The 23,728-nt window shown below is 39.2% G+C and overlaps 1 protein-coding gene across 2 annotated transcripts; it reads left to right on the top strand.

The window, feature by feature from the left end:
- The first annotated feature begins 1,852 nt into the window (after positions 1-1,852).
- On the top strand, positions 1,853-23,306 carry pip5k1ba (phosphatidylinositol-4-phosphate 5-kinase, type I, beta a). 2 transcript variants are annotated; one of them, XM_040053218.1, is made up of 15 exons: positions 1,853-2,018; positions 5,523-5,739; positions 8,002-8,132; positions 8,865-8,982; positions 9,098-9,250; positions 10,005-10,301; positions 13,906-14,090; positions 14,409-14,489; positions 15,697-15,745; positions 15,837-15,921; positions 16,003-16,137; positions 16,220-16,310; positions 16,897-16,993; positions 18,694-18,749; positions 20,802-23,306. In XM_040053218.1, the coding sequence occupies exons 2-14, from the start codon at positions 5,668-5,670 to the stop codon at positions 18,730-18,732; spliced, it is 1,533 nt and encodes a 510-aa protein (XP_039909152.1). In that variant the 5' UTR covers positions 1,853-2,018; positions 5,523-5,667; the 3' UTR covers positions 18,733-18,749; positions 20,802-23,306. The 2 variants fall into 2 exon arrangements, with proteins under 2 accessions (XP_039909152.1, XP_039909153.1); XM_040053219.1 differs by lacking the exon at positions 18,694-18,749 and having other exon boundaries at positions 1,855-2,018.
- The last annotated feature ends 422 nt before the right edge of the window (positions 23,307-23,728 follow it).

Raw genomic sequence — 23,728 nt, 5'->3', positions numbered from 1 at the left:
GGCCGCAAAACAAGCCCAAATTATAACCCCTCCACCACCGTGTTTGACACTTGGTATAAGGTGTTTTTATATGCTGTTTTTGGTTTTCACCAAGTGTATCACTGTGCATTATGACCACACATGTCCACTTTGGTCTTGTCCGGCTAAATGACATTGTTCCAGAAGTCTTGCAATTTGTTTAGTCCTAAGATGTCCTGCCATGTGGTTTGTAAAGGGAAGAGGCTCTCTCCTGACAATCCTTCCAAACAGGCAATATTTGTGCAGACCAACAAACTGCCCAAATTTCTGTTGGTCACACTTCCTAATGATAATTTGTTTGTTTTGTTCGTTTGTTTTGTTAATTTATTTCAAACATGTAAACAATATACAGGTACATTTAGTGAAAAATATTTAATCAAGTGCATTTGCTAAGTGGAACCGGGCTGCCACTTACCTTCTTCAATCCTGTTGAAGCTGTAAGGGTGCACTTAGTTTAGGGCTGCACAGAGTCCTGTGAACTTCATTTTCACATGAAAGCATGTGAAAATGAATGCTTACACTTTGACCTTTTAATACATTTATAATAATGTGTTGAATCTACCTCTAAGACATTCCAACTGTGTGTGTGGTGGTGTTGATCAAGTGGGACAAAGGTAAAGGTGCTGCTAAGACCGTCCGTCCTGCTGTTTCTTTTTGCAAAGATAAAACCACTACCACATAACAACCCCTGACTTCATAAAAAAAAAAAGACTTGCATTTGCACTTTTGAATCAATGATTGGGTCGCTCAGTAGGTTATAATGAACTTGTGTTGAAATTAGGTGGAATTCAAAATGGTATCAGTCTGAAAAGGCCACTTGAGTTCATTAATTTTATCAATTTAATTTAGACATCAAGGGACACTTTTTAAAGGCCACTGGATGACCAGATTTAAACAAAAACAAAGTGCATTTATATTTGATGTCCGGTGCTGTGGTAACAGTTACTCTGTGACAAGTGACTTGGCTTCTTCTCAAAAGCCCAAAAGGTTTTTTAATGTGTTTGAAGTTATTGAGGAAGACGGGGGATGGCTTTACCGACAACAGGAAGGAAACAAAGGCAGAGAGACTGGGTCACCTAGATGGAAATGAGACCGTGGACACAGTTGTTTCAGATGCTGCAATAGCAGAACATACGCCGTCGCCTCACAGTAACAAGGTTTTGGGTTCAGATCTGCTGGTCGGTGTCTTTCTGTGTGACGTTTATGTTCTTCGTGTTCCGGCTGAAGTCCAAAGACATCCCTGTTAGGTAGCCTGGGGATTCTAAACTGGCCGGGCAGGTGAGGTAAATAAGGTGCTGTACCTTTTAATACATTTATAATAATGTGTAATAATATAGGTTTTGAGTGGTCAACCCTATTTTTAAAAAACCTTTATAAAATGTAAAATCTTATTCCAGAAAGAAACCAGGAAATATGAATTTCAAATCAAGGTAGAGTATCTCAAATTTGTGACTCTTAAGGAGTTCTTGATCCTTGCACCATGTCATTTCCTGTGTCTTTCCCCTCATTTCCTGTCAACCAACTTTTGTGCTTTTTCCAATTTCATATCTTAATAAAAAATCTCCTTCTGAGCTCATATATTAATATTACAACATAACTCTATGAGCTAGCTTTATACCATTACTGTAAACAATATTTATGTGACCAAATTTGTGGTAGAAAGCTTTTAAAAGCTGTCGTGCATGATATTTATTTTCAAGACTTTTTCCTACATTGACACTTTAACACCTTGCACTTTTAAACCTTTCTACAACTCAGAGTGAGTCATGTATGTGCTGGGAAATAATACAACAGGTAGGCGGGGGGACAAACAGACAGAGCGAGAGAGAGAGAGAGAGAGGGAGAGAGGAAGTGGTGAGGATGCTCTACAGTCGCTGCAGCACTTGGCTCCTCATTTCACCACAGTCAGCCTAAGAGCTGATATCACACAGTATTTCTCTGTCACTGCCTTTTCCCAGACACGCATTGGCCAGTTTCTTCACAGCACCATGCCGATCAAGGTGAGTGAGAATCTCTTCTTTTTTCCGCCTCTCCACTTTGTGTTAAGGGGGGCAAGCGGTCAACTTTTCCATCTTAATCTGTGCCATCTTAGCTGTGAATGTGTCATTGTTTTAGCATGTGTGGGCCATTCGTGTGCCTCTTTAGAGGGAAGATATGCTGGCGATGGTATCACAAGAGGAAATCAGCTCCACTTCCTTTTCGTCAGAGAAAAATAAAATAAAATGTGCCATAGCCAGCTGGCGAGGAGTTGCCATCATTTGCATGCATGCAAAACAGCTGCCGTGTGTGTGCTGTGTGAGGAGGGTTCAGGTTTAAACATTCACATGAACTGACTGAGTTAAATATAGGCCTTCAGTGAAAGCACCCAGCTAAAATTGGACATCAATTCAGAGGTCTTTTATAAAAAGCAGTGTAAAGGACCGGCGTTGAGTTCCTGTTCGAAATTACAGAGTTGTAAAGAAGTGATCACTCAGATGTGTGTGAGTTTGGAGGATGTTAGCAATACTGCTGACGTTTGTTGCATCATAATGAAATGTGTTTCTAGTCTAGACTATATTGAGATGAGGGCCTGTGGGCTCCACTCAGGGTGGATTGTTTAATATTTTCTCAACTTTTATGGACAATATATGACAATACCAAAAGATCCATCTGTGCATGTTCAAGCAAGAATGTCATACTTAGTTATACAGTATAGTGTCAGAAAGTGCTTTATAACCCAGTACATGGTATATAAATGAAGGACATAACAGCAGCACAACGTTTCAAGAAAGGAAAGAAACAACACTAAAATGTGGGATAGAATATTCCAGCTCAGAAGTAACAAATGCATCATCAGCATCAACAGTAGTAAGTTAGTGTAAAGTAGCTTGACTTATGCTAAATAATATTGTCATTTACAAAATGAGCCTCAAATTCCATAAAAAAAGAGACTGGAAACATGCTTATATTAATGGATCTTCTTTATATAAGCAGAGAAGTCGCCACCTTTGACTGTTAGAAAAAGAATCAGGTTTAAGACGTGATCACATTAGCTTTGACTTTCAGCACTTTAAGGAACATCCAGCTTTTATATACAGTAAATGCGTCACTATTGGCCCCTTTTAAGCCATCCAGGCATGAATATAGAGATAACTCCTAAATGTAAATAAATACTTTTTTTGATGGACTGAATTGTCTTAACACTCCTTCAGTGGCTGTTTGGGTTGGCGATGACTTCCTGTACCAAAGCTGAGGAATTCAAATATCTTGGGCTCTCAATTGGCTCAATTTTGGCTCTCCCTTAGATATAGAGTTAGTAGCTGGGTCATTTCTGACAAGCTAAGAGTGGAGCAACTAATCCTCCACATCAAAAAGAGCCAGCTCATTTGGTTCAGGTATCTGACTAGAATGACTCCTAGGTGAGGGGTTTTATGTCTTATCGGGAGCAAACCCAGTTGAGTTTGCATTGCATTACTAGCTTGCCAAAGCCTCAATGTCCCCTCTGAAGAGTTGGAGTAAAGTTGGAGTCAGTATGTAAAGTGTTGCAAAGCCAAACCAAAAATAATCTACCAAAGAGTTTATGTCCATACAATTAACCTCATTCACTGATCGGATCCACTGATCCACTAGGTCAGTGTTTAATAATCTTTAGCAAGGTTTTTATATCTATTCGGCTTCTAATTTAAACATGCAAAGGAGAGCTGCATGTGAGATCCTTGAAAAAACAAGTTTTGCTGTCACGACCCCCTGAAAAGACAGTTGCATTCTCTTAGAGACAGACCGCAAAACCACATCCTGAAACAGTGCTTAAATTAGACAGGGGCTTGTCTGCCAGGATAGAGTTTTCAAATTTGCTCATTACACAAGATGATGTTACTAGAACAAAAGTAACTTGTGTTTCCTAATGTTGGTTAAAATGCTGGTGCAGTTGTAAACTGAATCACAGAATACCTCCAGCTGATGCCTTTATGTACACACGTAAGTCAACTGTGTTAGTGTTAGTGCATCTGCCCATTTGCTGGCACAAATATAAGGCAGCTGTAACCTATATGGATTTGTTGCCAAGTTTCCAATTATAGATTTTGCTGATTAAAGGTGTATAATTTATTTGTTACACTTACGTATGCTTGAATCTCCAATACTGCTTATGTGCAGATTAATTTTTTCAATTGTTTCCATATTTGTTTGTTTGAAGTTTAAGTGCTTGTGTATGTTTTGAATGCACATTTGCATGAAAATACGAGGTACTGAATATGTTGTAATTTAATTATAAACCTTCCTGGAGTTTCATCCATGATAAAGAATGATATAAAAATGTGGTTATGGAGAATTGCTGAAGTTAATTTTCACAGTTTTAAAACTGCATATATTTTCACGAGGTTGAAAGTAACACCTGACAATACAGCCCTCAACTTTCCACATCATAGTCCTACAGTTATTTTCAGCATCTAAAATTAGAACTTATGCAGAGTACAAGAAGGGAGTTTTTTCAGGATATTTGAAAGAAAGGCAGGGTTCAATATATCCAGTGGCACAATGGCTCAGGGCCAGAAAAAAAGTATGCAGGCAAATCGGTTGGACTTCTGTTCAAGCCAAAGAAGGTCACCTGTGAATTGTTTCAGATTAAAATACCAATACATGTCCTTTATCAAGCCACCTGTTTGGATAGTTTGAAACAGTCTTTTTAGTTATTCAAATCCACCAGTGGTTTGTTGTACTCAGTTATAGCGCAACTAAATTAAACAGAAAGCAAAGTGAAATCTGTCTGTGTTAAAATAAGCTTTTAGATCTTTAGATTTTGCACAGATGTCTATGCTGCAAGCTGACAGCAACCACCCAGTCTCTTTCTTCAGATTTATGAAATTAAATTAGCAAATATATTTGATGGTATATGAGGGGAAGGGAAAACTTGATTTTAAAGTTTCTTACACTGGTAATTACACATGGGTGCAGGCTGTATTATAGAGTATCCCCTCTTGCCTTTTCACATTAATTACCCTTAGCTGGGGTGGTCTGTATTTTTTGTAATTTCAGGAGAATTACATTGGAAATAAACCATAATCTAAAGCCCATGCAAATGAAATGAACAGATCTTGGTATATGAATCAGAAAGGGGTTTATTGCCAAATGTTGAGCAGGTTTACAACATTAGATATGGCTTCATTTCGCTAATCACTGTGTCCTTTTTTGGAAGCTGATGATCACATAATCAAGAAAACACTGTGCACTGTTATAATACAGGGGGATTGAACATGTAATAGTTCCCAATCCTTCTTAATTGGGATCAAGGGTTGTTGTGAAGTATTCTGGAGTTAAAAGACTAACACATTCACCAAAAGGTCCTCAGAGTCCAGAAGTACCCCAGACAGAAAGATTATTGAAAGCCCAGGATATACTGTAAGTCACAGGAACAACTAGACAAGACTGATAGGGAAGCTTTTCACTAGCGTGTGTGCGCTTTGCATTGACATTCATGCAAATGCAATAACATTGTGTAACTCCTTTTTTCTTTACCTCATCCACAGGAGCAGCCTACCTGGAAAATGCACTTTCTGTAAATTGTTGTGTTTGTGCATTTACCACTGAGGGGAAAAAAGGAACTCGGGCAGAATCAAAGTTGGAGGAAGGACAGCCGAGCTTCCCTCTAGTCCAGTTCTCTCTGTCCAAAAGATGTCAGCATCCCCTGCCAGCACCCTAGGAAGGGGAACCAAAACCTCTAAAGCGTCAAAGGATCATAAAAAGGTGAGTGGATCATTTCAAGCAAGCAATGGAAAAATCTTCAGGTAGGAACAAAGTTACTCCCACCCCAAGTCATTGCTGATGTCAAAACAGAAAATATCTGCGGTCAAACAGAACACTGAAACCAAAGGTTGTTTTTTTTTATTTGAGAGTCTAAATGTGAAACTTATTATTTTCTTTCCTGAGCTGTTTATTTTAATTATTGACTACACCATGATCTTGGGAAAAATAATTAGTAGCTTAAAGGGGTCATAAAAATTCAAAAAGTCATACAGAAAGTCATGTGCAATATTACTTTAAGTCAAATGAAGTGCAATAACGTGACTGCAGCTACTCTTTCATCAGCTGTGTTATGTAACAGAGCTGCTCTGTGAGGTAGGGAACAAGTGGTGGGAAAATGGTGTGATTAGGCTGATCGGCTTCACACTCTGGCTCGCAGGAAAAAGCTCTAAATAAGTTCTAAAGTAAAATGTCTGCTTTTCTTTTAATTGGAAAAATTAATTTACAGGTATTAAGGCTTCGTTTAGTATTTGAGCTTGTCCTGAAGTGCCGGGAGCCTGTTCCAGACTTGCAATATAATCAAAGCAGTTTATTTTAAATGATTTGTTTATTTTAATTATTTTCTGATATAAATGAAGACAATTGTTTTAGTCACACTATGTCGTTACATTTGGTCCACAATGAAATGCTGTGACTTACTGTAACACACTATGGCGTTTAACTGTGCCCATAATACAGCCTCACAGAGCACCAGGTGTCACTTTGAAAAAAATCCAGAATGAGCCCCTGTTAAAAACAACAGACATGTTTTGTATCTGTTTGGTATCTTTGTATCCATACACAGCATCTTACCAAAACAAAAACAAAAAGAAATCCTGACCATTAAAATCTGTAGGGATGATTATAATTTTGCATTTAGCACAATTTTATCATTGAAGACTGTACTTTATCACAGGCAGTATAAAACTTGGCCATAACACCCATGGCATCACCCATTGTTTTAGGTTTCTGCAGTTTTGAAGTCCCCAGTGTTAGAATTTTTGGCCATATGTTTTGTTTTTCAGCATTAAGTGACCATAAGTGACAATGGGAATGCTAACTTTTCGGCTAATGCTAGCAAGGTACATTCATTAACTGCATGTTACAACCACAGGCAGTATAAAACATGGATACAGCTTCTATGTCTAAAAAATACAGTTGCTTAAACCCTTATTCTTTGGAGGTAACCACGCAGTTGCAAAAGACTTCTGGACATAGGACCAATGCACTTGTAAGCATGTTTCAGCGATACAGGATTAGTCCTCTGCCCTGACCTAAATATACATTTTATCAGATTACTGTCTCATTTGGGTCATATTGAATAACTAATTAAATCTATTTTGCTAATTTTGGGCATTTTAAATATCAGAAGGCTGGAGTACCAATTGTATTCTCATTGGCTAATCACTTGTTAGCTACATCCATGTTTTATGCTCTCTATGCATGCAACACACAGATACACATGCAGGCTAATAACAGGGATACGTAACAGAGTAATAAAATACTGGAATGTTTCTTATCAAAATTAAAGCAATAGATTCTTGGAAAGTTCAAAGAGGAGATAATAACAGTGAGCTCCATGTTAGCAGAGGAGAGGCCTAGCTACCTGAATCAGGAGATCTGTCAGGGAGATCAGAGAATAAAAATAACTCCCTCATAAAGGACAAAATATTTTTTGTGGTACCAGGTGATAAATCTGTCTTTTATTGCTGTAAACTTGTACATTTTGAGAAGAGAGCCAGCCTGAAGTGATCACTAGAGAAACTACAGTTTCTGGTTCTTCAGTGTTAGCTAAATTTTGTAGTTTGCTGTTTGTGTTTCACATGCTTCCTACATCAAAAAGCTTCAGCTTACTATCCTCTTTGTATATTAACACGATATCTAAAAATGATATAAATAAGACCATTAATCTAGCTAATGCTGTCACTCACTGTGAGGCAACTGTAAGCACAGTTTTACTTTGAATTAAATGCTAACATGCCCATAGTTACAAAACAAACTAAAGGAGCCATTATTGGTGATGTCAGCATGCTAACAAATACTGGAGATTAAAATTCCTTCTGAGAGAAGCTTGCCAATGCTATAGCTAATCCAGTGTTGAGGTATTTTTGCACCGGACCAAAGTGTTGAACAACGATAAACTATGTTACAAAGAAAGCAAGAAAATGTGCAACTAAGTGCCACAAAAAAAATTCCTAATTCTAGGATGTCTAATTTGTTTGTTAGCCTACACCAGCTGCACTCAAAGGCGCCATCCAGCTGGGCATCGGTTATGCTGTAGGAAACCTCAGCTCGAAACCAGACAGAGATGTTCTCATGCAGGACTTTTCTGTGGTGGAGAGCGTCTTCCTGCCAAGGTACACTCACATTTGCACTGCAATCGTTTCAGAGAATGACCAATGCACATGCACATGCACAGGGATTCCCCCCCCCATATATCTAGGATGTTTTCTATGCATGTTAGGTTTACTCTGAAATGTCAGGGAGTTTAATTTTATCACTACCTACCAAGGAACTGAATGCATTTTTGGGAGATTTGAGTAAGCTTTAAATCCCAGATTGGCCTCATTACATAGCACATCAAGTCACAATCCAAGTACTAAGCCTAAACCCCAAAATGAACCAAAACTATGTAAGTCAGCTAAGTGTGGACATCGTCACTCTCTCCCAGCCTACAAAAAAAATAAGTTGACTACATATTACCAACGAAAGAAAGAAATGCAAATTATTATTATGAGAAATCTTACTCTAAGTTATTTAAACAAACACAGTGGCAGCCAACCTGTATTGCTGTTAAGAAAAGAGGGAAGTTACCTTTAGAAGTGTGCAAATAATCACTTGTGGGTTGACAGAAACCACATGTTTCAGCAACCACGTTATTTCTCAGTAGGCATTTGGCACTTGGTCACTAGAGGAAGATAATACTGCAGCTGTTTCTTTCCAGTAGTTCATTTCATGGATATCAGCTATCAGTAATTTTCAATAGTTACACCTGTGCATTTCTAACCATGACCTGTTACATGCTCATGTCACAGTGCTCCTAAAAGTTGCAAATAGCTAGACTAATGAATATTTTGTATGTGTTCCAGTGAGGGTAGCAACCTGACCCCGGCACATCACTTCCCAGATTTCCGTCTGAAAACATACGCCCCACTGGCTTTTCGCTACTTCAGAGAGCTCTTTGGCATCAAACCGGACGACTATCTGGTGAGGGTGGAGACCCAAATTCACATTCTGGCTCAGGACAATGTGGTGTAAATTTCCCCTGAGTTGATTGCAAAACATTGTTCGGCTTAAACTGTTGCCTCACTTTGAATTTCAGTACTCCATATGCAATGAGCCGCTGATAGAGCTGTCCAACCCCGGTGCTAGCAGTTCCTGGTTTTACCTCACCAGCGATGATGAGTTCATCATCAAGACAGTGCAGCCTAAAGAGGCAGAGTTCCTGCAGAAGCTGCTTCCTGGTTACTACATGGTGAGCTACTAAATAAACAAGTCTTAGCACATTTGCATTAAAGCCATACAGCAACATATGTCTGCATTACTCAAAGCAAGGTAAGGGGGGGGGGGGGGGGGGGGAGTTTATTCTGGCCACACATGAAGTATTGTGTAAGTGCAACATACAGTTCCATACTACTAGCAATTACTTAAGTTTTAACAGTTCGCTCAAGCTGCTTTATATGCTAATGAAAAACACTCAACATTATTAGCGAGAACCCCACCTATTAAAATTAATTGGTGAAAGTGGTGAGAAAGAACACCTATTTGACAGGAAGAAACACCCAGCAGAACCAAGTTCAGGGAGGTGCAGGAGTTAACAGATGGTCAGGATCACACAATCCATCCCTAATTATAATCTTTATTAGAAAAGAAGATTTCTGTCGGCTGAACCTGAAATGGAACTGCTGTGCACATGCATCAGCACATGGACATGACTAGCTAAAATGTTACTTTTGGGGAAAGGGAACTGATTACTATATCACCTTTTAATATGCCACTGATATAATCTACAGTTCCCAAAATGACCTGTTTACATGTGTATGTTCACATTTCTTCTCCGACCACTTATTATGGACTAATTCCTATTTGAAAGTTGCAGTTTCAGTCTTTCTCTTCTTAAATGGACTTAAAATGGACAATAAAATGATTCATTTAGACCAATATTATCAGGGACATTTACTCCTTCTCTGTTTATCACTTAAAAAAAACCATCATCTTTGTTATTGTAGAATCTCAATCAGAACCCGAGGACGTTACTGCCCAAGTTCTACGGCCTCTACTGCATCCAGTGTGGCGGCATCACCGTTCGAGTGGTGGTCATGAACAATGTGCTGCCGCGAGCCATGAAGATGCACTACAAGTACGACCTGAAGGGATCCTCGTACAAACGCCGCGCCTCACGCAAAGAGCGTTCCAAGCCCTCACCCACATTCAAAGACCTGGACTTCCAGGACATGCACGAGGGCCTGGTCTTTGACCCGGACACATATAGTGCCTTGATGAAAACCTTGCAGAGGGACTGTCGGGTATGTTCACATAAGGATGTTACATCCATTAGCAAGTATGTGTTGCATTCAATAGATAAATATTGAATGCAACACCTTTAAGATGTGCATTTTTACTTGTCGGATATATCAACCGCTAACATTTTTAAAGAACACAAGTCAAAAATGTACTTTTTTCATGGTACTTGAAACAACATAGTCTAATAACTGCAAACTTAGATCCATTTATTTTAATTAAAAAAAAGATTGCCTTAAGAGGGTTGCTAGCTCATCATTTGGGGACCATTAAAACGGTAACCCTTGTGTTGTCCTCGGGCCAAAAATGGTCCCTAGGTGAATGGCAAACAAGTATATGGGAATCCCGAGGACACCAAATCCAGCTAAACTACCATTTTTATGTTGTAAGAAACATCCACTAAACTGCTGGCTAGTGAAGTAGATTTAGTGTTTAGTGTAGCATGCCTTCAGCAATACATTCTCATCCTGAGGGCTCACATAATGCAGGGTTATCCGATGCTGCTTGCATCTCACTTTTATGAACATCGTGTGTGTCAGGATGGCAAAGTTGGGAGCTGAGTTGTAATGCTCCCATTTTAGAGACACTGGAAGTTTTTTAGTCAGGAGGCTATGCTTAACAGTCCGTTTATACCTTTTTATTTTGCTTTGGTTTTTTTGCACACTCGCTAATTAATTTTCTTTTGACGCGGTTTTTTTTTCTTAGTTGTAGGAGTGTCCTGCTATTTAGGCATGGCAGCAGGTTATTGTCTGTTGTAGGCGCTGCACTTTGCGGTTGTGCATTGTTGCAAGGGTATAACATCAAAGTTATGTGGGCTACAACTGCTGGTGTCTTTGCTCTTTTTAATCAAGTGAAACTGAGTCATTAAAAGCAGCCATTGTTTGTGTTTCTCGCGCCCTCTTTAATCTTTAATCTTTTTGTTTTTGCTTCTCACTCGTCCTCCCCTGTTGTTCACAATAACTTTTGAACTAATCATCATCCTACCTACATTTATCGCCCTTTTAACCTCACTGTTCACTGTCCAGTCAGACCTCTCATGTCATCAGTTGCAGATATTTTAACTGTTCCCAGAATTAGATCTAAGGGTGCCCAAGGTGTTTTCAGGTATTTGGAAAAACCTTTTTATGTACACAGGCCTGCATTCAGTATGTTTTTGTTATTGGTTTTTGTTCTAATTTGTCTTGCTTTATTATAGTTTGCTGTTTTCACTGAGTTTGGCATTGTAAACCTACACTGGTTTTCATGTTCTCCTGTGCTGAGCACATTGAGTTTGCTTGTAATGAAATGTGCCATATAAATGAAATTGCCATTGCCATCATCATAGGGCGATGCACTGCTGGAGTTTCATGGGATTGCACAAACATGGGACCATAAATCCTACAATAGGCACTTAAAGGTGCTTGGTTGGGTTAATTATAACTACTTGGTTTGAGTTAGGATGATATCAGTGTTTGATTTACATTGCATGCACCTTGCTTGCAGCTCAGACATGCTAATAACTTTGACACAGTAAGAACATCCTGTTTTCATACATGAGCTTTCGACAGTGTTCAGAGATTCTGGTCGGTTGACCTTTTCCACATGTCGTGCAACAATAAGAGATGGTTTGTCTGACATGCTCAGAACTGATTTAGGCGATATGACACAAGACACCTGATGCTCACTAGCTGTGAATTATCTCGCGGGTTTAATAGGATCTTCCACAAAGCTTGTTCTTAAGAATTTGGAAGGTAAGTGTTGCCCAAATTTCGAATGCTTAGCTATACTCTCCAAAAGGAAAGGTCCCAGAAAATCCCAGTTATTCCAGAGCTCCAAACTAAATGGTCATGAGGATAAAACTTTTATCAGAAAAACATCACTCACTTGGTTTTTATGCCAAAATAAACCCAAAATCCAGAGTTTGTATTCAGCCAATGATAACTGCGCAATTCCCCTACTTTGATAACATCACACAGGCCAGCACCTGGAACTGTGTCCCTGTTTGTTATTCCCTGAGCTGTTTTGATGACTGCATTAGTACATGCCTGTTGTTTCATTAGCGAGAAACAATAGTGGTCACTTGATGAAGGATTAGCGTGCAGCAGAGCGAAATACCTGACTAATGGTCAGGCGGAGCAGCTGGACGCTAAAGCGCAAACTGGATGTAATACGCTCATACTGGGCTGCTGTATATGACCTCAGTTAGTGCATTAGGTAACGCAGCACATTTTAAGGCCCTCTTTATGGTCAGAGGGATTGAGGCTTATGCTTTACTGTATTTTTGCTTATAGATCCAGGGTTGATCTCTGGGAGTGGGGCTTCCTTCAAAATAAAACTTTTTATTCATTTATTTTTATAAAGAAAATTGAACTGTAGGTGATTTTTGTTTTATTTTATTACTCAAATTATTATATTGTTAAAACCACTGAGTAAAAAATGTGGACATATATCAAAAAGGTGATATAATAAACAAAATAATGATGGGAAATTCTCTATTGCCTTTGTTTGGTGATCTGAAACATTTAAGTGTGACAAACATATAGAAAAAATAGGAAATCAGGAAGGTGATTGCGGCTGATTGCTTGACAGATAAGCAAGCATTCATGCAGCTCTGTCGGGGTCCATGTCCATATCAAGTAACTTTCTTTAGCAGGCATGTCATTTGTAACCTCCACGTGGCTAACCTGTTAGCTGATAAATGCCAATAATGGAAGGGTTTAGGTATGAGGTCTAAGTAGGGAACAAATTAAAGTATTGACCTCTTTCTTTTTGGTAGATTAAACGTCAGAGGATCACCAGATCATTCTGAGGGATAAATAAATGTTTATTTGCTCAGACAAAATCTCATTAACAGTTGGCAAAATTTCCTGTTCAGCTCAGCTGTGGGATTCAAATGAAATATCTCTTTATTTGGGAATATAGAGAGATACTAGGCCTATGTAAGCAACAAAAAACTTGGACACACATAACCACAAAATGTCTAATACCGCAGGCTCTGCTCTGTAGGCTCGATTGACCCTTTTAGTGGTTCATGTCTGTATTTCGTTACACGAGTTGCCTAAACAATGCCTGATGTGAACTTTATCTCATTTTAATGTTTTGATGATTTGATTTCAGCATGTCATAGCCACCATTACTTCATTCATTTTCCTCTAGTGAAAATACAACACTAATTCAGATTTATTTAAATGAAGGGTAATGGATTATTTTAATCCCACAGCTGTTCTGTTAGCTTTGTTTATTTTTTTAATGTAAATCTTTAATGTCCACCAGAAGGTCTGTAGTGTGCAGGTCACACTGTGACATGCTTTTTGATGCTCTAAAGGTGGGCATCTCAGAATGGGAGTTTCTTTTAAACAATGTCACTGAAGTAGTTGCAGGTTTTTTGTTTGGCCAGAACCTTATAGTGTCCCTGTAAATCAGTGGGCTCTGGGGAACTTAGTGTCATGGTTTCAGACCTGGTAGCCACTAGCATGTGTAGTATTTAAACAGTTAAAAGAATAGAAGGTTAAAAGTTAGAAGGTTAAACTAATTAAAGAATCTGGAGTCTAACATTAAAGAAATTTTTTTAATTTTCAAAGGGGGTTCTTAAAATTTGATTCCCTGAGTTCAATTTTGGTCTGTTATCAGGTCCTGGAAAGCTTTAAGATCATGGACTACAGTCTCCTGCTGGGGATTCATGTTCTGGATAGGAAGCCGCTGAGCAGAGGAAGCAGATGTGACAGCAGGAGAGGACAGAAAGTCCTCTACTCCACCGCCCTCGAGTCCATCCGGGGGAATGTCAAGGACCCAGAACCAGTGGCAGATGATGACACGTAAGTGGACACTTTGGACTATGCAGCACATATGATAGAGGAAACATTTTTTAACATCTCACATCACAAGTTATTTTTATCTTAAAATAAGTATTACCATATACTTTATACATACTAGTTTGCACACAGTCAAATCTAATAAGAACGGTTTGCTTCATTATAAAACGCCTGTTTTCAGGTCTTGTTTCCCTTATTTTTCTAGTGGCTTTTTTTTAAAACCTCACTGCTCGCTGATCTGGTCAAAAATGTAGAAAAGCTGGACATTCAAAAGCATAATTTCATTTAAAAAACTGTAAAATTATCATAATTTTTTTCCAGATTGGGTGGAATTCCTGCCAAACATAAAGACGAGAGTCTGCTCATCTTTTTAGGAATTATCGACATTCTTCAGTCTTACAGGTGAGCTCACAGCATTAACATGCACAAAAATAACATGCAGAAGACAAACTGTCTCATCATCCTTACTCAGCTGCACCTGGATCAACCATCCCCATGCAGCATTACAGAAACATTTGTAGACTTTTTTTTTTTTTCAAATTCATTAAAATAGGCAAAGACATGCGACTCTTTTTTGTTTGTGACTCTTGTTTCCTTGGCATTATTATTAGTTTATATTTTATGATTCTCAGGTTTTCATCCTGTTTTCCTGCTTCAGAAACATTTAAATTAGTTTAAACACTCATTACTGGCTCAGTAAACACAGGCTATATTATTTGTTATTTATTATTTAAACCTGGAAAATCTACCAAAATGGGATCTGTCCCCATCTCTCATGGCAAGATTGACACAGCCATAGCTGAGAGGCACGGCTGCAGCTCAGGCTCAACTTGGCTGAGGTGGCCTTCCAAGTCCAAAACCCACAACTACATTAAAGAGATGCATTGCAGCAAAGCCATCAGAAGCATAGAAGGCATGTAAAAGCTGGATTTGCGACAAAAAATGGATGGACGAATACCAACAGCTGTGACAGTAAATTGTGTTGAAAAGATATAATTTCATGTAATACCACTTTGTACCACAAGATGGTGCAGTCAGGACAACCGTTATTCAACCAGGCAAGTCCTTAATAAGAGCACATTCTTATTTATAACTGCAGCCCCTAGAGCAGGGGTGTCGAACTCCAGGCCTCGAGAGCTGGTGTCCTGCTGGTTTTAGATATCACCCTGGGTCAACACACCTCAATCAAATGATTAGTTCATTGACAAGCCTCTGGAGAACTTCAAGACATGTTGAGGAGGTAATTTAGCCATTTAAATCAGCTGTGTTGGATCAAGGACACGTCTAAAACCTGCAGGACACCGGCCCTCAAGGCCTGGAGTTCGACACCTGTCCTCTAGGGGAAATAGAGGTATTTAAAAGGAAATCTAAAAAGCTAAACAGCTCACGTATATGTGAACATATACGGTTAACCACTGCCCCCTGGTGGTGAAAACTAAGAACAAAAAAAACAAAAACTTAAAGGCTGTGCAGCACAACCTTGCTAACCACAGTGGCTACCTCCACTTTATTATATACAGTCTATGGTCGAGAGCAAGCATAAATATTTACACAAGTAAAAATGTTACATAATGAACTCATTTGATTTTCAATTTTTAATCATTTTCAGGTTCGTTAAGAAGGTGGAACACTCCTGGAAGGCTCTTGTACATGACGGGGTCTGTAATACTTCTTACTTCTCCTTAACTCCAGGCTGTTTTATCCCTTATGTATGCAGCTGCTCACACGTGTGCCCTGTTTTCATTTCAGGACACAGTGTCAGTGCACAGGCCCAGTTTTTATGCAGACAGATTTCTGAAATTCATGGGCACGACTGTTTTCAAGAAGAGCCATCGTAAGTCATGCTAACCTGCCACCATTCTGTTTCCTGCATAAACGCAGCTTTTGTTTTATATTCTTTCTCTGTGTGTTTAAGCTTTAAGAGGAGCATCTTCAAAGAGGAAGAAGAACTCTCTTTATGCAAAGTCAGTCTCCCAGGAGATTCTGTCCCCGCTGAAGGAGATGAAGGAGGAGAAGAAAGCCCAAAGCATGGACAACCTGGATGGAAACTGTAAGCTGTTTCTTTTGTTTATGTTTGTTTTATTAGAAGCTTTGCTTGACTTGTTCGCTGACGGTGTGTTTGTTTTTAACAGTTTACAGTTCCTCCAAACAGCCGGATCTTCTACCTGAGTCTGCCGTTTCTTTAAAACTGAGCGGAAAAGAGGAAGAAGACTATGAAAACAGGTACTTCACATGTACTGCTTTCAGATCAAAGCCCAGTTTTCAGAAGAGAAGTTGAAAAGTTGATATTTTGATCTGATTCACACTGACACAGACATGAAAGTGTGTAACCAAAATCCATCCATCAGTTCTTGAGATTATTTTTGTGGACATTGTTTAGCTTGCACATATTTGAAGCCTTGAAATTTGGCCGTTGCCATGTTGTTGGAGCCATAAAGGACCATATTTGGATGACAGGGTGGCGAACTATGTTATCAGGAAGCTGCTGAAAAAGGCTTTAGTGTATGGGGATCAACTTCCTTATGGAGCCAGCAATGAAGTGGCCATTTGAGGAATTGTGTGTTTTTAGGAGTTGCAGTTCATTTTCAGCTCTAAAGTTTGCTTCTTGTGGCTTGTGAGCTGCAGTTTTTTTCCCTGCCACTGATGAAATGTTCCAAATAACTGTGTTTTTACTGTTTTCTAAAGAGCTAAAGCTACATCTTTCTTTTGATATTCAACAATATATTCTGAGAGGATGCTGAACGATGAATGATGATGTAGACATTAACTCGGCTCATAAACATCAGTAAATTGTATTTCTATGTTACAGTGAAGACCGACGAGCCTCCAGTTCAACGATTGCTCTGGACGATCCACTGCCGTCCATCAGCAGAAGCCAATCTGACTCTGACCTGGATGTCTACTTGGTAAGCCATGTAATTTCAATTGCAGAGTCTTAATGGGTTCTGTAATGCTATATTTAGCTTATCGTTAGAATACAAGCAACCCAGGCCCAGCACCGAAGACCAGTAAGCATTTAACAAGTAATCCAGTCGGAGCCCTGCTGAATGAGGCTCAGACTGGCTCCTGAAAAGAAAGTGAACAAGATTATTTTTCAAGCTGAAGCTTTAACATCCATCTGTGGTTGTACACCCCTCACTCAGTACAGCATCAAACTGAATTATTTAGCTAGAGAACAGATCTCAGGCTACATTCACTTGTCACACAAGGGGGAGGAGGGGAAAAATATTCAGGGAGGTCAAGCTCAGATGTTTCTATGTCCAGAAACGACAGTTTAAAGGTTATCAGCCCATTGAATTGCTTGAATAGTTCCATTCGTGTCACCTCATCTGTTTCATTCAGTCTTAGAAACAGAAAGTATACATCTGGTGGTCATGCCAAGAAGTGACTGTAAAATCTCCAATTGCAGATACCGTAGCAATTAAGTTATGCTTTTGGTGCCTAAAATAAACTACCTGCTTAGGTTTATTTTATTTTGGGGTTTACATCCAACCAAACAGCTCATAAAAATCAGTTTGTGCATAAAAGCTCCAAACTTTTCGATATATTCTCACATCCATATGGGGTCACTTGCAACATTGTTTGTTTGGCACACGTCTTTCAAGACATTGCTTTACCAAAGACCATGAAAGATAAAGCCACCAACACCCACAAACCCACCCATATTTTAACCATGCATTTTGAAGCTTTCATACTAGTGTTTTGTTTGCAACCATGTAGAGCCATTTTGGAGTCAGGTGGTTGGAGCGCTACATAATCAGGTGCCAAGTATGGCTGGCAAGCCGATAAACTGTATATTCAGTTCAGTACAGTGCAATTGAGTTTTATTATTTAAATAAAGCAACAAATCGCACCAACAGTCACCTAAAGGCGCTTTATTAAACACCAACAATCAAACAACCCAATTTGATCCAGCACGTGGAGAAAGTGGGAAGCAAAAACTCCATCTGAACTACAAGAAATCTCCAACAGAACCAGGCTCAGGGAGGGGCGGCCACCTGCTGCAACCGGTTGGGGATGAGTGGAGGAAGAGAGGACAAAAGACACTGTGGATGTATAGGTCTAAAGCACAGTCTCATATCTCCTCCAAGAGACAGAATAATATAAAACTCATATAAAACCTTCTTGGATGACCCTTCCTTCACAGGAAGTTCCATTATTTGTCACATAATATCATTTTAAAAAGTATCCAAAAGTTCATATATGTTCTAGAGGTGTGTGCTTTAAACATGAAAGTCTTTGGGGACTTGCTCACTTTTAGAGCCAACCTCTACTGGCCATGTTTGTGAAAAATCCCAATTAAATGAGGTGATCTCTGAGTAGACTTTGTAGGATGCCACCTTTTGGCCGTTTAGTGGGCTCATAATGTTTGAATGGATGCCTGAAACTATAGGCTTCAACTAGGGCTCATTAAGGGGCTCATTAAGACCCATTAAGACTACCTTATAAGACAAATGTCATGACAACAAGATCAACTCTGTTGTTGAGATATTATATTTAGTCCTCATAAAATTACATAAAAGAAGCCATAGTTAGTTGTTCTGCTGTATTTAGGAACACTGTGCACAATGAACTCAGGGGTCACTGGGTATCTCTGCATTTTCAGCCTCACACAGTCTCACCCAGGCGACCCAGCTGGAGCTGATCAGTCGTCAATAAAGTGTAAGCAGCAAATTACACCGATAATACTTTCTTTTAATTTGTACTGATCCTGTGATTGTGGCAAGAAGATGTGGAGGCTCTCATGATGTCGTATTTTAGCCCCAATAAAGGTGCTCCATGAACAGAATAGAATCACGTAGTGATTCATGACCATAACAAACTGACCTTTATTCATAAGATGTTACTACCTAATACATACTAACATCTTCTTGCTCAACACTCACATGCAATTTATCTCATCTTCTTGGAACTCTCTTCTTTGATGGTGGTAGCCCTGGGGTGCTGAAGCCCCCTCTGACGTCCACTCTGTGTGACTCAGCTGAGTCCAGTTCCCTCCTCCCTGCCCCTCGGTCCTTGTGTCAGCCTAAGAAACCTTCATATATTCTTTTTTTTCTACAGCACTTCTCTTACATAACCACAAAATCCTCATTCTGGCTTATATGAAGCCGTTCTTCAGTCTACATTAAGCGGTCCTGCTCAGGCTCTGCAGGAAGCCCGCAGACGTCCGAGTTAATCTGATCTCAAAGCCTCTGACATTAAGAGTGGGACTCAGAAACACTGAAAATACTGTAGGTTAAAAAAAAGGAAATCTGAGCCATGAACCTATCTGTCTCCTCAAGTAAAATTAAGTAAAATAAATGTTTTGGCTTGGGTGGATGAAAAGCATGCTCCCAGCTGTTACCCTTAACCTCCTAAAGAAAAAAAAAAAAAAAAAGGCCTGACTTCAAAGACAATGGGTTTTTTACTGTGGGAATGCAGTAAAGAGTCTGCACTCAACACATCAGTTCAAGCATGACAGAAATAAATGCAGCCTGACAGCTTCACTTTGATGGACAACCTCATCCTCTGTGGCAAAAATCCTGCTCACTGGAGGGTTGAATAAAATATACTGTACAGCCAAAAGTATTCACTCATCCATCCAAATCATTGAATTCAGATGTTCCATTCACTTCCATAACCCCATGGTGTAATAAAATTAAGCACCTGACTTCAGACTGCTTCTACAAACACTTGTGAAAGAATGGGTCGCTCTCAGGAGCTCAGTGAATTCCAGCATAGTACTGTGATAGGATGCCACCTGTGCAACAAGTCCAGTCAGGAAATTTCCCTCGCTACTAAATACTCCACAATCAACTGTTAGCAAAAGCATTTGGGAATGACAACAACTCAGCCACAAAGTGGTACGTCAGGTAAAATCACAGAGCGGGTCAGTGGACGCTGAGGTGCATAGTGCACAGGGGTCAACAGTTTTCTGCAGAGTTAATCACCACAGACCTCCAAACGTCATGTGGCCTTCAGATTAGCTTAGGAACACGCCACAGAGAGCTTCATGGAATGGGTGTCAATGGCTGAGCAGCTGCATGCAAGCCTTACATGACCAAGTGTAATGCAAAACGTCGGTATAAAGCACGCCCCTACTGGACACTAGAGCAGTGGAGACTTCTCTGGAGTGACAAACTACTTCTCCATCTGGCAATTCAATAGATAAGTCTGGGTTTGGTGGTTGCCAGGAGAACAGTACTTGTCTGACTGCACTGTGCCACGTGTAAAGTTTGGTGGAGGGGGGATTATAATGTGGGGTTGTTTTCCAGAAGTTGGGTTTTACCCCTTTGCTCCAGTGTAAGGAACTTTTAATGCTTCGGCATACTGAGACACTTTGGAAAATTTCATCTCCCAACTTTGTGGGAGCAGTTTGGGGACGCCCCCTTCTTGTTCCAACATGACTGCACACCAGTGCAGGTCCATAAAGACAGACGGGTGAGTCTGGTGTTGAAAAACTTGACTGGCCTGCACAGAGTCCTGACCTCAACCTGAAGCAAGACCTTTGGGATGAATTAGTACAGAGACTGATTGGGATGTCACCCAAATTCATATCCGTGTGATGGCAGATGAGCAAATACTTTTGGCAATAGAGCGTACATAAGAAAATATAAAAGATGCCAGGATGTTTTTGAAAACTGCTTTTTTTTTTTTACTTAACACACCCAAGACTGCACAGATGTGTCTGTTGTCACCTGAAGGCAATTAAAATCTTCTCTTCTTGATTTCTAGTGAGGAGAAACAGGGTTATTGCTCCTTTCCAACCACCTGCACTTGTGAACTTTGAAACACCAACCGCAGTCCAACAACATGAAGGCATCAGGACTTCAGCAAACATGGCACAAACTACAAGAAGTAGCCTGTTCTTCTCATTTTCTCCACTATGAGCATCACTATGATCCTTGTAGAAGCGTAATGCAGTCACTCGAGAAAAAAAGTCCCATGTTTCAATCTCAGAAAAAATCTGCTCTGTTTTTCCAAAATAATGAGATGCCTCCTCCATGAATGTGGGAATGTTCTTCCTGCTTGCACCGAGTAGGGCTTGTTACTTCTGCTGCCAGTTTTTAATCCATCTGTACTTCCATTGACTCCCAAATCTTCTAACAACTTTTTACTTTTACTCTCTACACTTTAACCACTTTCTATACTTTACATTTAATAATCGTACTTTAGTTTTAAAACATTTGAGGTGTGTTATTATTTCACTGTGCACCTTCCAGACATCATAGCAATATGAATGTATATGTAGGGAATGATAACACATAAAAGACAGTCCCACTGGTGTATCTGCCAACTGATATGCAAGGTGTAGAGTTGAAAGATGCAAAAACACACAAAAAAAACCCCACACATGCAGGGAAGATGAGTGTGAAGCAAAGACAGAGAAAAGTACAGCTCGTGATGTCATCACATGAAATCAAGACACTGCTCTGTTAGCGTTGCACAAAAATAGCTAGTGAAAAAAGAAATACTTTTTATTTTCGAGTACATGTCCAAACTTTTGACTGGTTCTATAAAAAATTAAACTGGACTAATCTAATTCAGGAAAACAGAGCAGTTTTTTTATTACATGTTTTTGGAATTTCTAAGATAAGTATCCAAATTAATAATTCAGAAAAATATTTTTAATTTCAAGAAAAGTTATATAAGAATTATTGCATGTACATCTTGTTCATTTAAAAAAAAATGGCTGCATTTGTTCTTGAAAAAAAGTGCATTAGGCTCTGTTGTTCCTCTTTCTTTTAATGTTAAGTGAAACTCGACTTTCCAAATCAATGGAAACACCTCTACAATTAGCAGATATGTTAATGTGTTAATGTGTATTAGTAGCACTGAACTACTGTGCTGACGTGCAGTAAAACACTACAAAGCTGCTTCTTTGCCTGTTATCATTTACACTGCTGCTAGTAAATCCTTGTGTTTCTTTACTAATATTTCTGATTTTCTGTAAATGTTTAAATTTCTCAGTGGCTGGTTCCATGAGGAAGTAAACATCAGCTCATCAGCTTCAGAAATAGATCAGTGCTCGTTTGTCTTGTATTTACGTAGAGCTATGTTCAAAGATCATTCAGGTTTTTCAGATGTATGTGTGAAAATCCACATTAGTTGTTCAGTTCAGTTCTGTTCGTTTTTTGTTTCAAACATATACTTTCACCAACATATCACAACACCAGTGTACAACAACAACAGCTGTTGTACATTCACTCACATTTGCATGAGTAACGCCCTGTGTTAACCCCGAAGAACATTACAAAATTACATGATTAAAAAATGAATAAAAAGACAAATTCATTAGATGAACTGAATTTTCAGACAAACTTCCCATTCATACTGACTACTTTGCAACGTACCACAATAGCTTACTAAAATTAGCACTCACGGAGCTGCTGGCATGGCTCTTACACCTGTTTAAACATGCAGAAGATTTTCTGCTACGTAAGACTACGTAAGATTTTCTTCTACGTCATTTCACAAAGGTCAACTTTCATGCTCTAATGATGTTTGAACACGTGACAATTTAAAGGAAAGAACTGGACCCTTGCCCTCTGCAGTAAAGCAACACGGTCGGTGTTGTGGTTTCACTCCATTTGTCACGATGCTGTGGCTCTGGGTTATCACCTCTGTCCTCTGATGAAATGTTTCTTTGCTAATAAGAGTTCAAAGAATGATAAAAAGAGTGAACATTTTGTGAAATGTATGACATTGCCTTTCAAACCCAACTGAACACCTACTGTAGAAGATTTTGTGTTTTAGTTTTATCCCCTGTTGATGGACTGGGGCTCTAATGCTTTGTGAACCTAAGTGCTTAAGAAGATAAATGGATGGTGGATCCCTTCCACCAAAGTTTCTGAGACTACACACCTTTTCTTTTTCTTCGAACATTTCTTAAAATCTAAATCAATACAAGATGATATAATAATAATAATAATAATAATAATAATAATGTTGGTAAAACTAGACAAGGTGATATTCTGTTTATAGTGTGTCATACCTCATTACACCCATTTTATCTGCACTGGCGTTTCATAAAACTATATCCTGTTACAAACTGTGTAGTACTCTGTAGTAAAAAGACACCATAGTGTGTACCATGTATATACTGTCTTCTTATCTTCCACATGCCTTAAAAACTTTAAAAATCAGTGCTTTAAGATGCTTTGTAGGCCTATAATTGTACTATAGCAATACTTTACACTTGTATCAGGGAAATAAATTATTTCAATATCTTTACTTTGATCTGTGTTCGTTTTTTGCTTCAAAATTATGTTGCTTTAATATAAAATAGAGGGCGGTATCCATGGCTTCTGTTGATTAACCCATATTTTTATGTGTTGTTTAGTGGTGAGGGTGTGGTGTTTATTTCCCCTTTTCACTGAGTCAAGTTTCAGTCTTCTGATGATGTCTAACTGCTGATTGTCAACAGCTTGTTCATTGTTTTTCTGTTTACATAGAGACTCTATTCAGGGCAGAGGGTCTGACCAGAGCAGGTTAAACCGGTCACACGAGTTTTATATCACCACACATTCACCGCACGAGTAGTAACAATAGGAGTGTGTACCGGTGGCAGCAACAGCCTGAATCACTAACAGATTTTAGATCAGTGCTCACTGTGGCTCCATACTCGGAGGAAGACGGTGAAAGGTAAAGTGAAAAGTGAT

This window comes from Simochromis diagramma, unplaced genomic scaffold (assembly GCF_900408965.1).
Source record: "Simochromis diagramma unplaced genomic scaffold, fSimDia1.1 OVJJ01000596.1, whole genome shotgun sequence".
Classification (NCBI taxonomy): Eukaryota; Metazoa; Chordata; class Actinopteri; order Cichliformes; family Cichlidae; genus Simochromis; species Simochromis diagramma.
This window is presented reverse-complemented; position numbering and strand designations above follow the sequence as displayed.

Excerpts from the sequence above, each read along its gene's own strand:
- pip5k1ba (XM_040053218.1), top strand. The coding sequence starts at position 5,668 with ATGTCAGCATCCCCTGCCAGCACCCTAGGAAGGGGAACCAAAACCTCT. Across the intron at positions 9,251-10,004 it reads TGCTTCCTGGTTACTACATG|AATCTCAATCAGAACCCGAG; the intron begins GTGAGCTACTAA and ends TTGTTATTGTAG. Across the intron at positions 15,922-16,002 it reads TGTTTTCAAGAAGAGCCATC|CTTTAAGAGGAGCATCTTCA; the intron begins GTAAGTCATGCT and ends TGTGTGTTTAAG.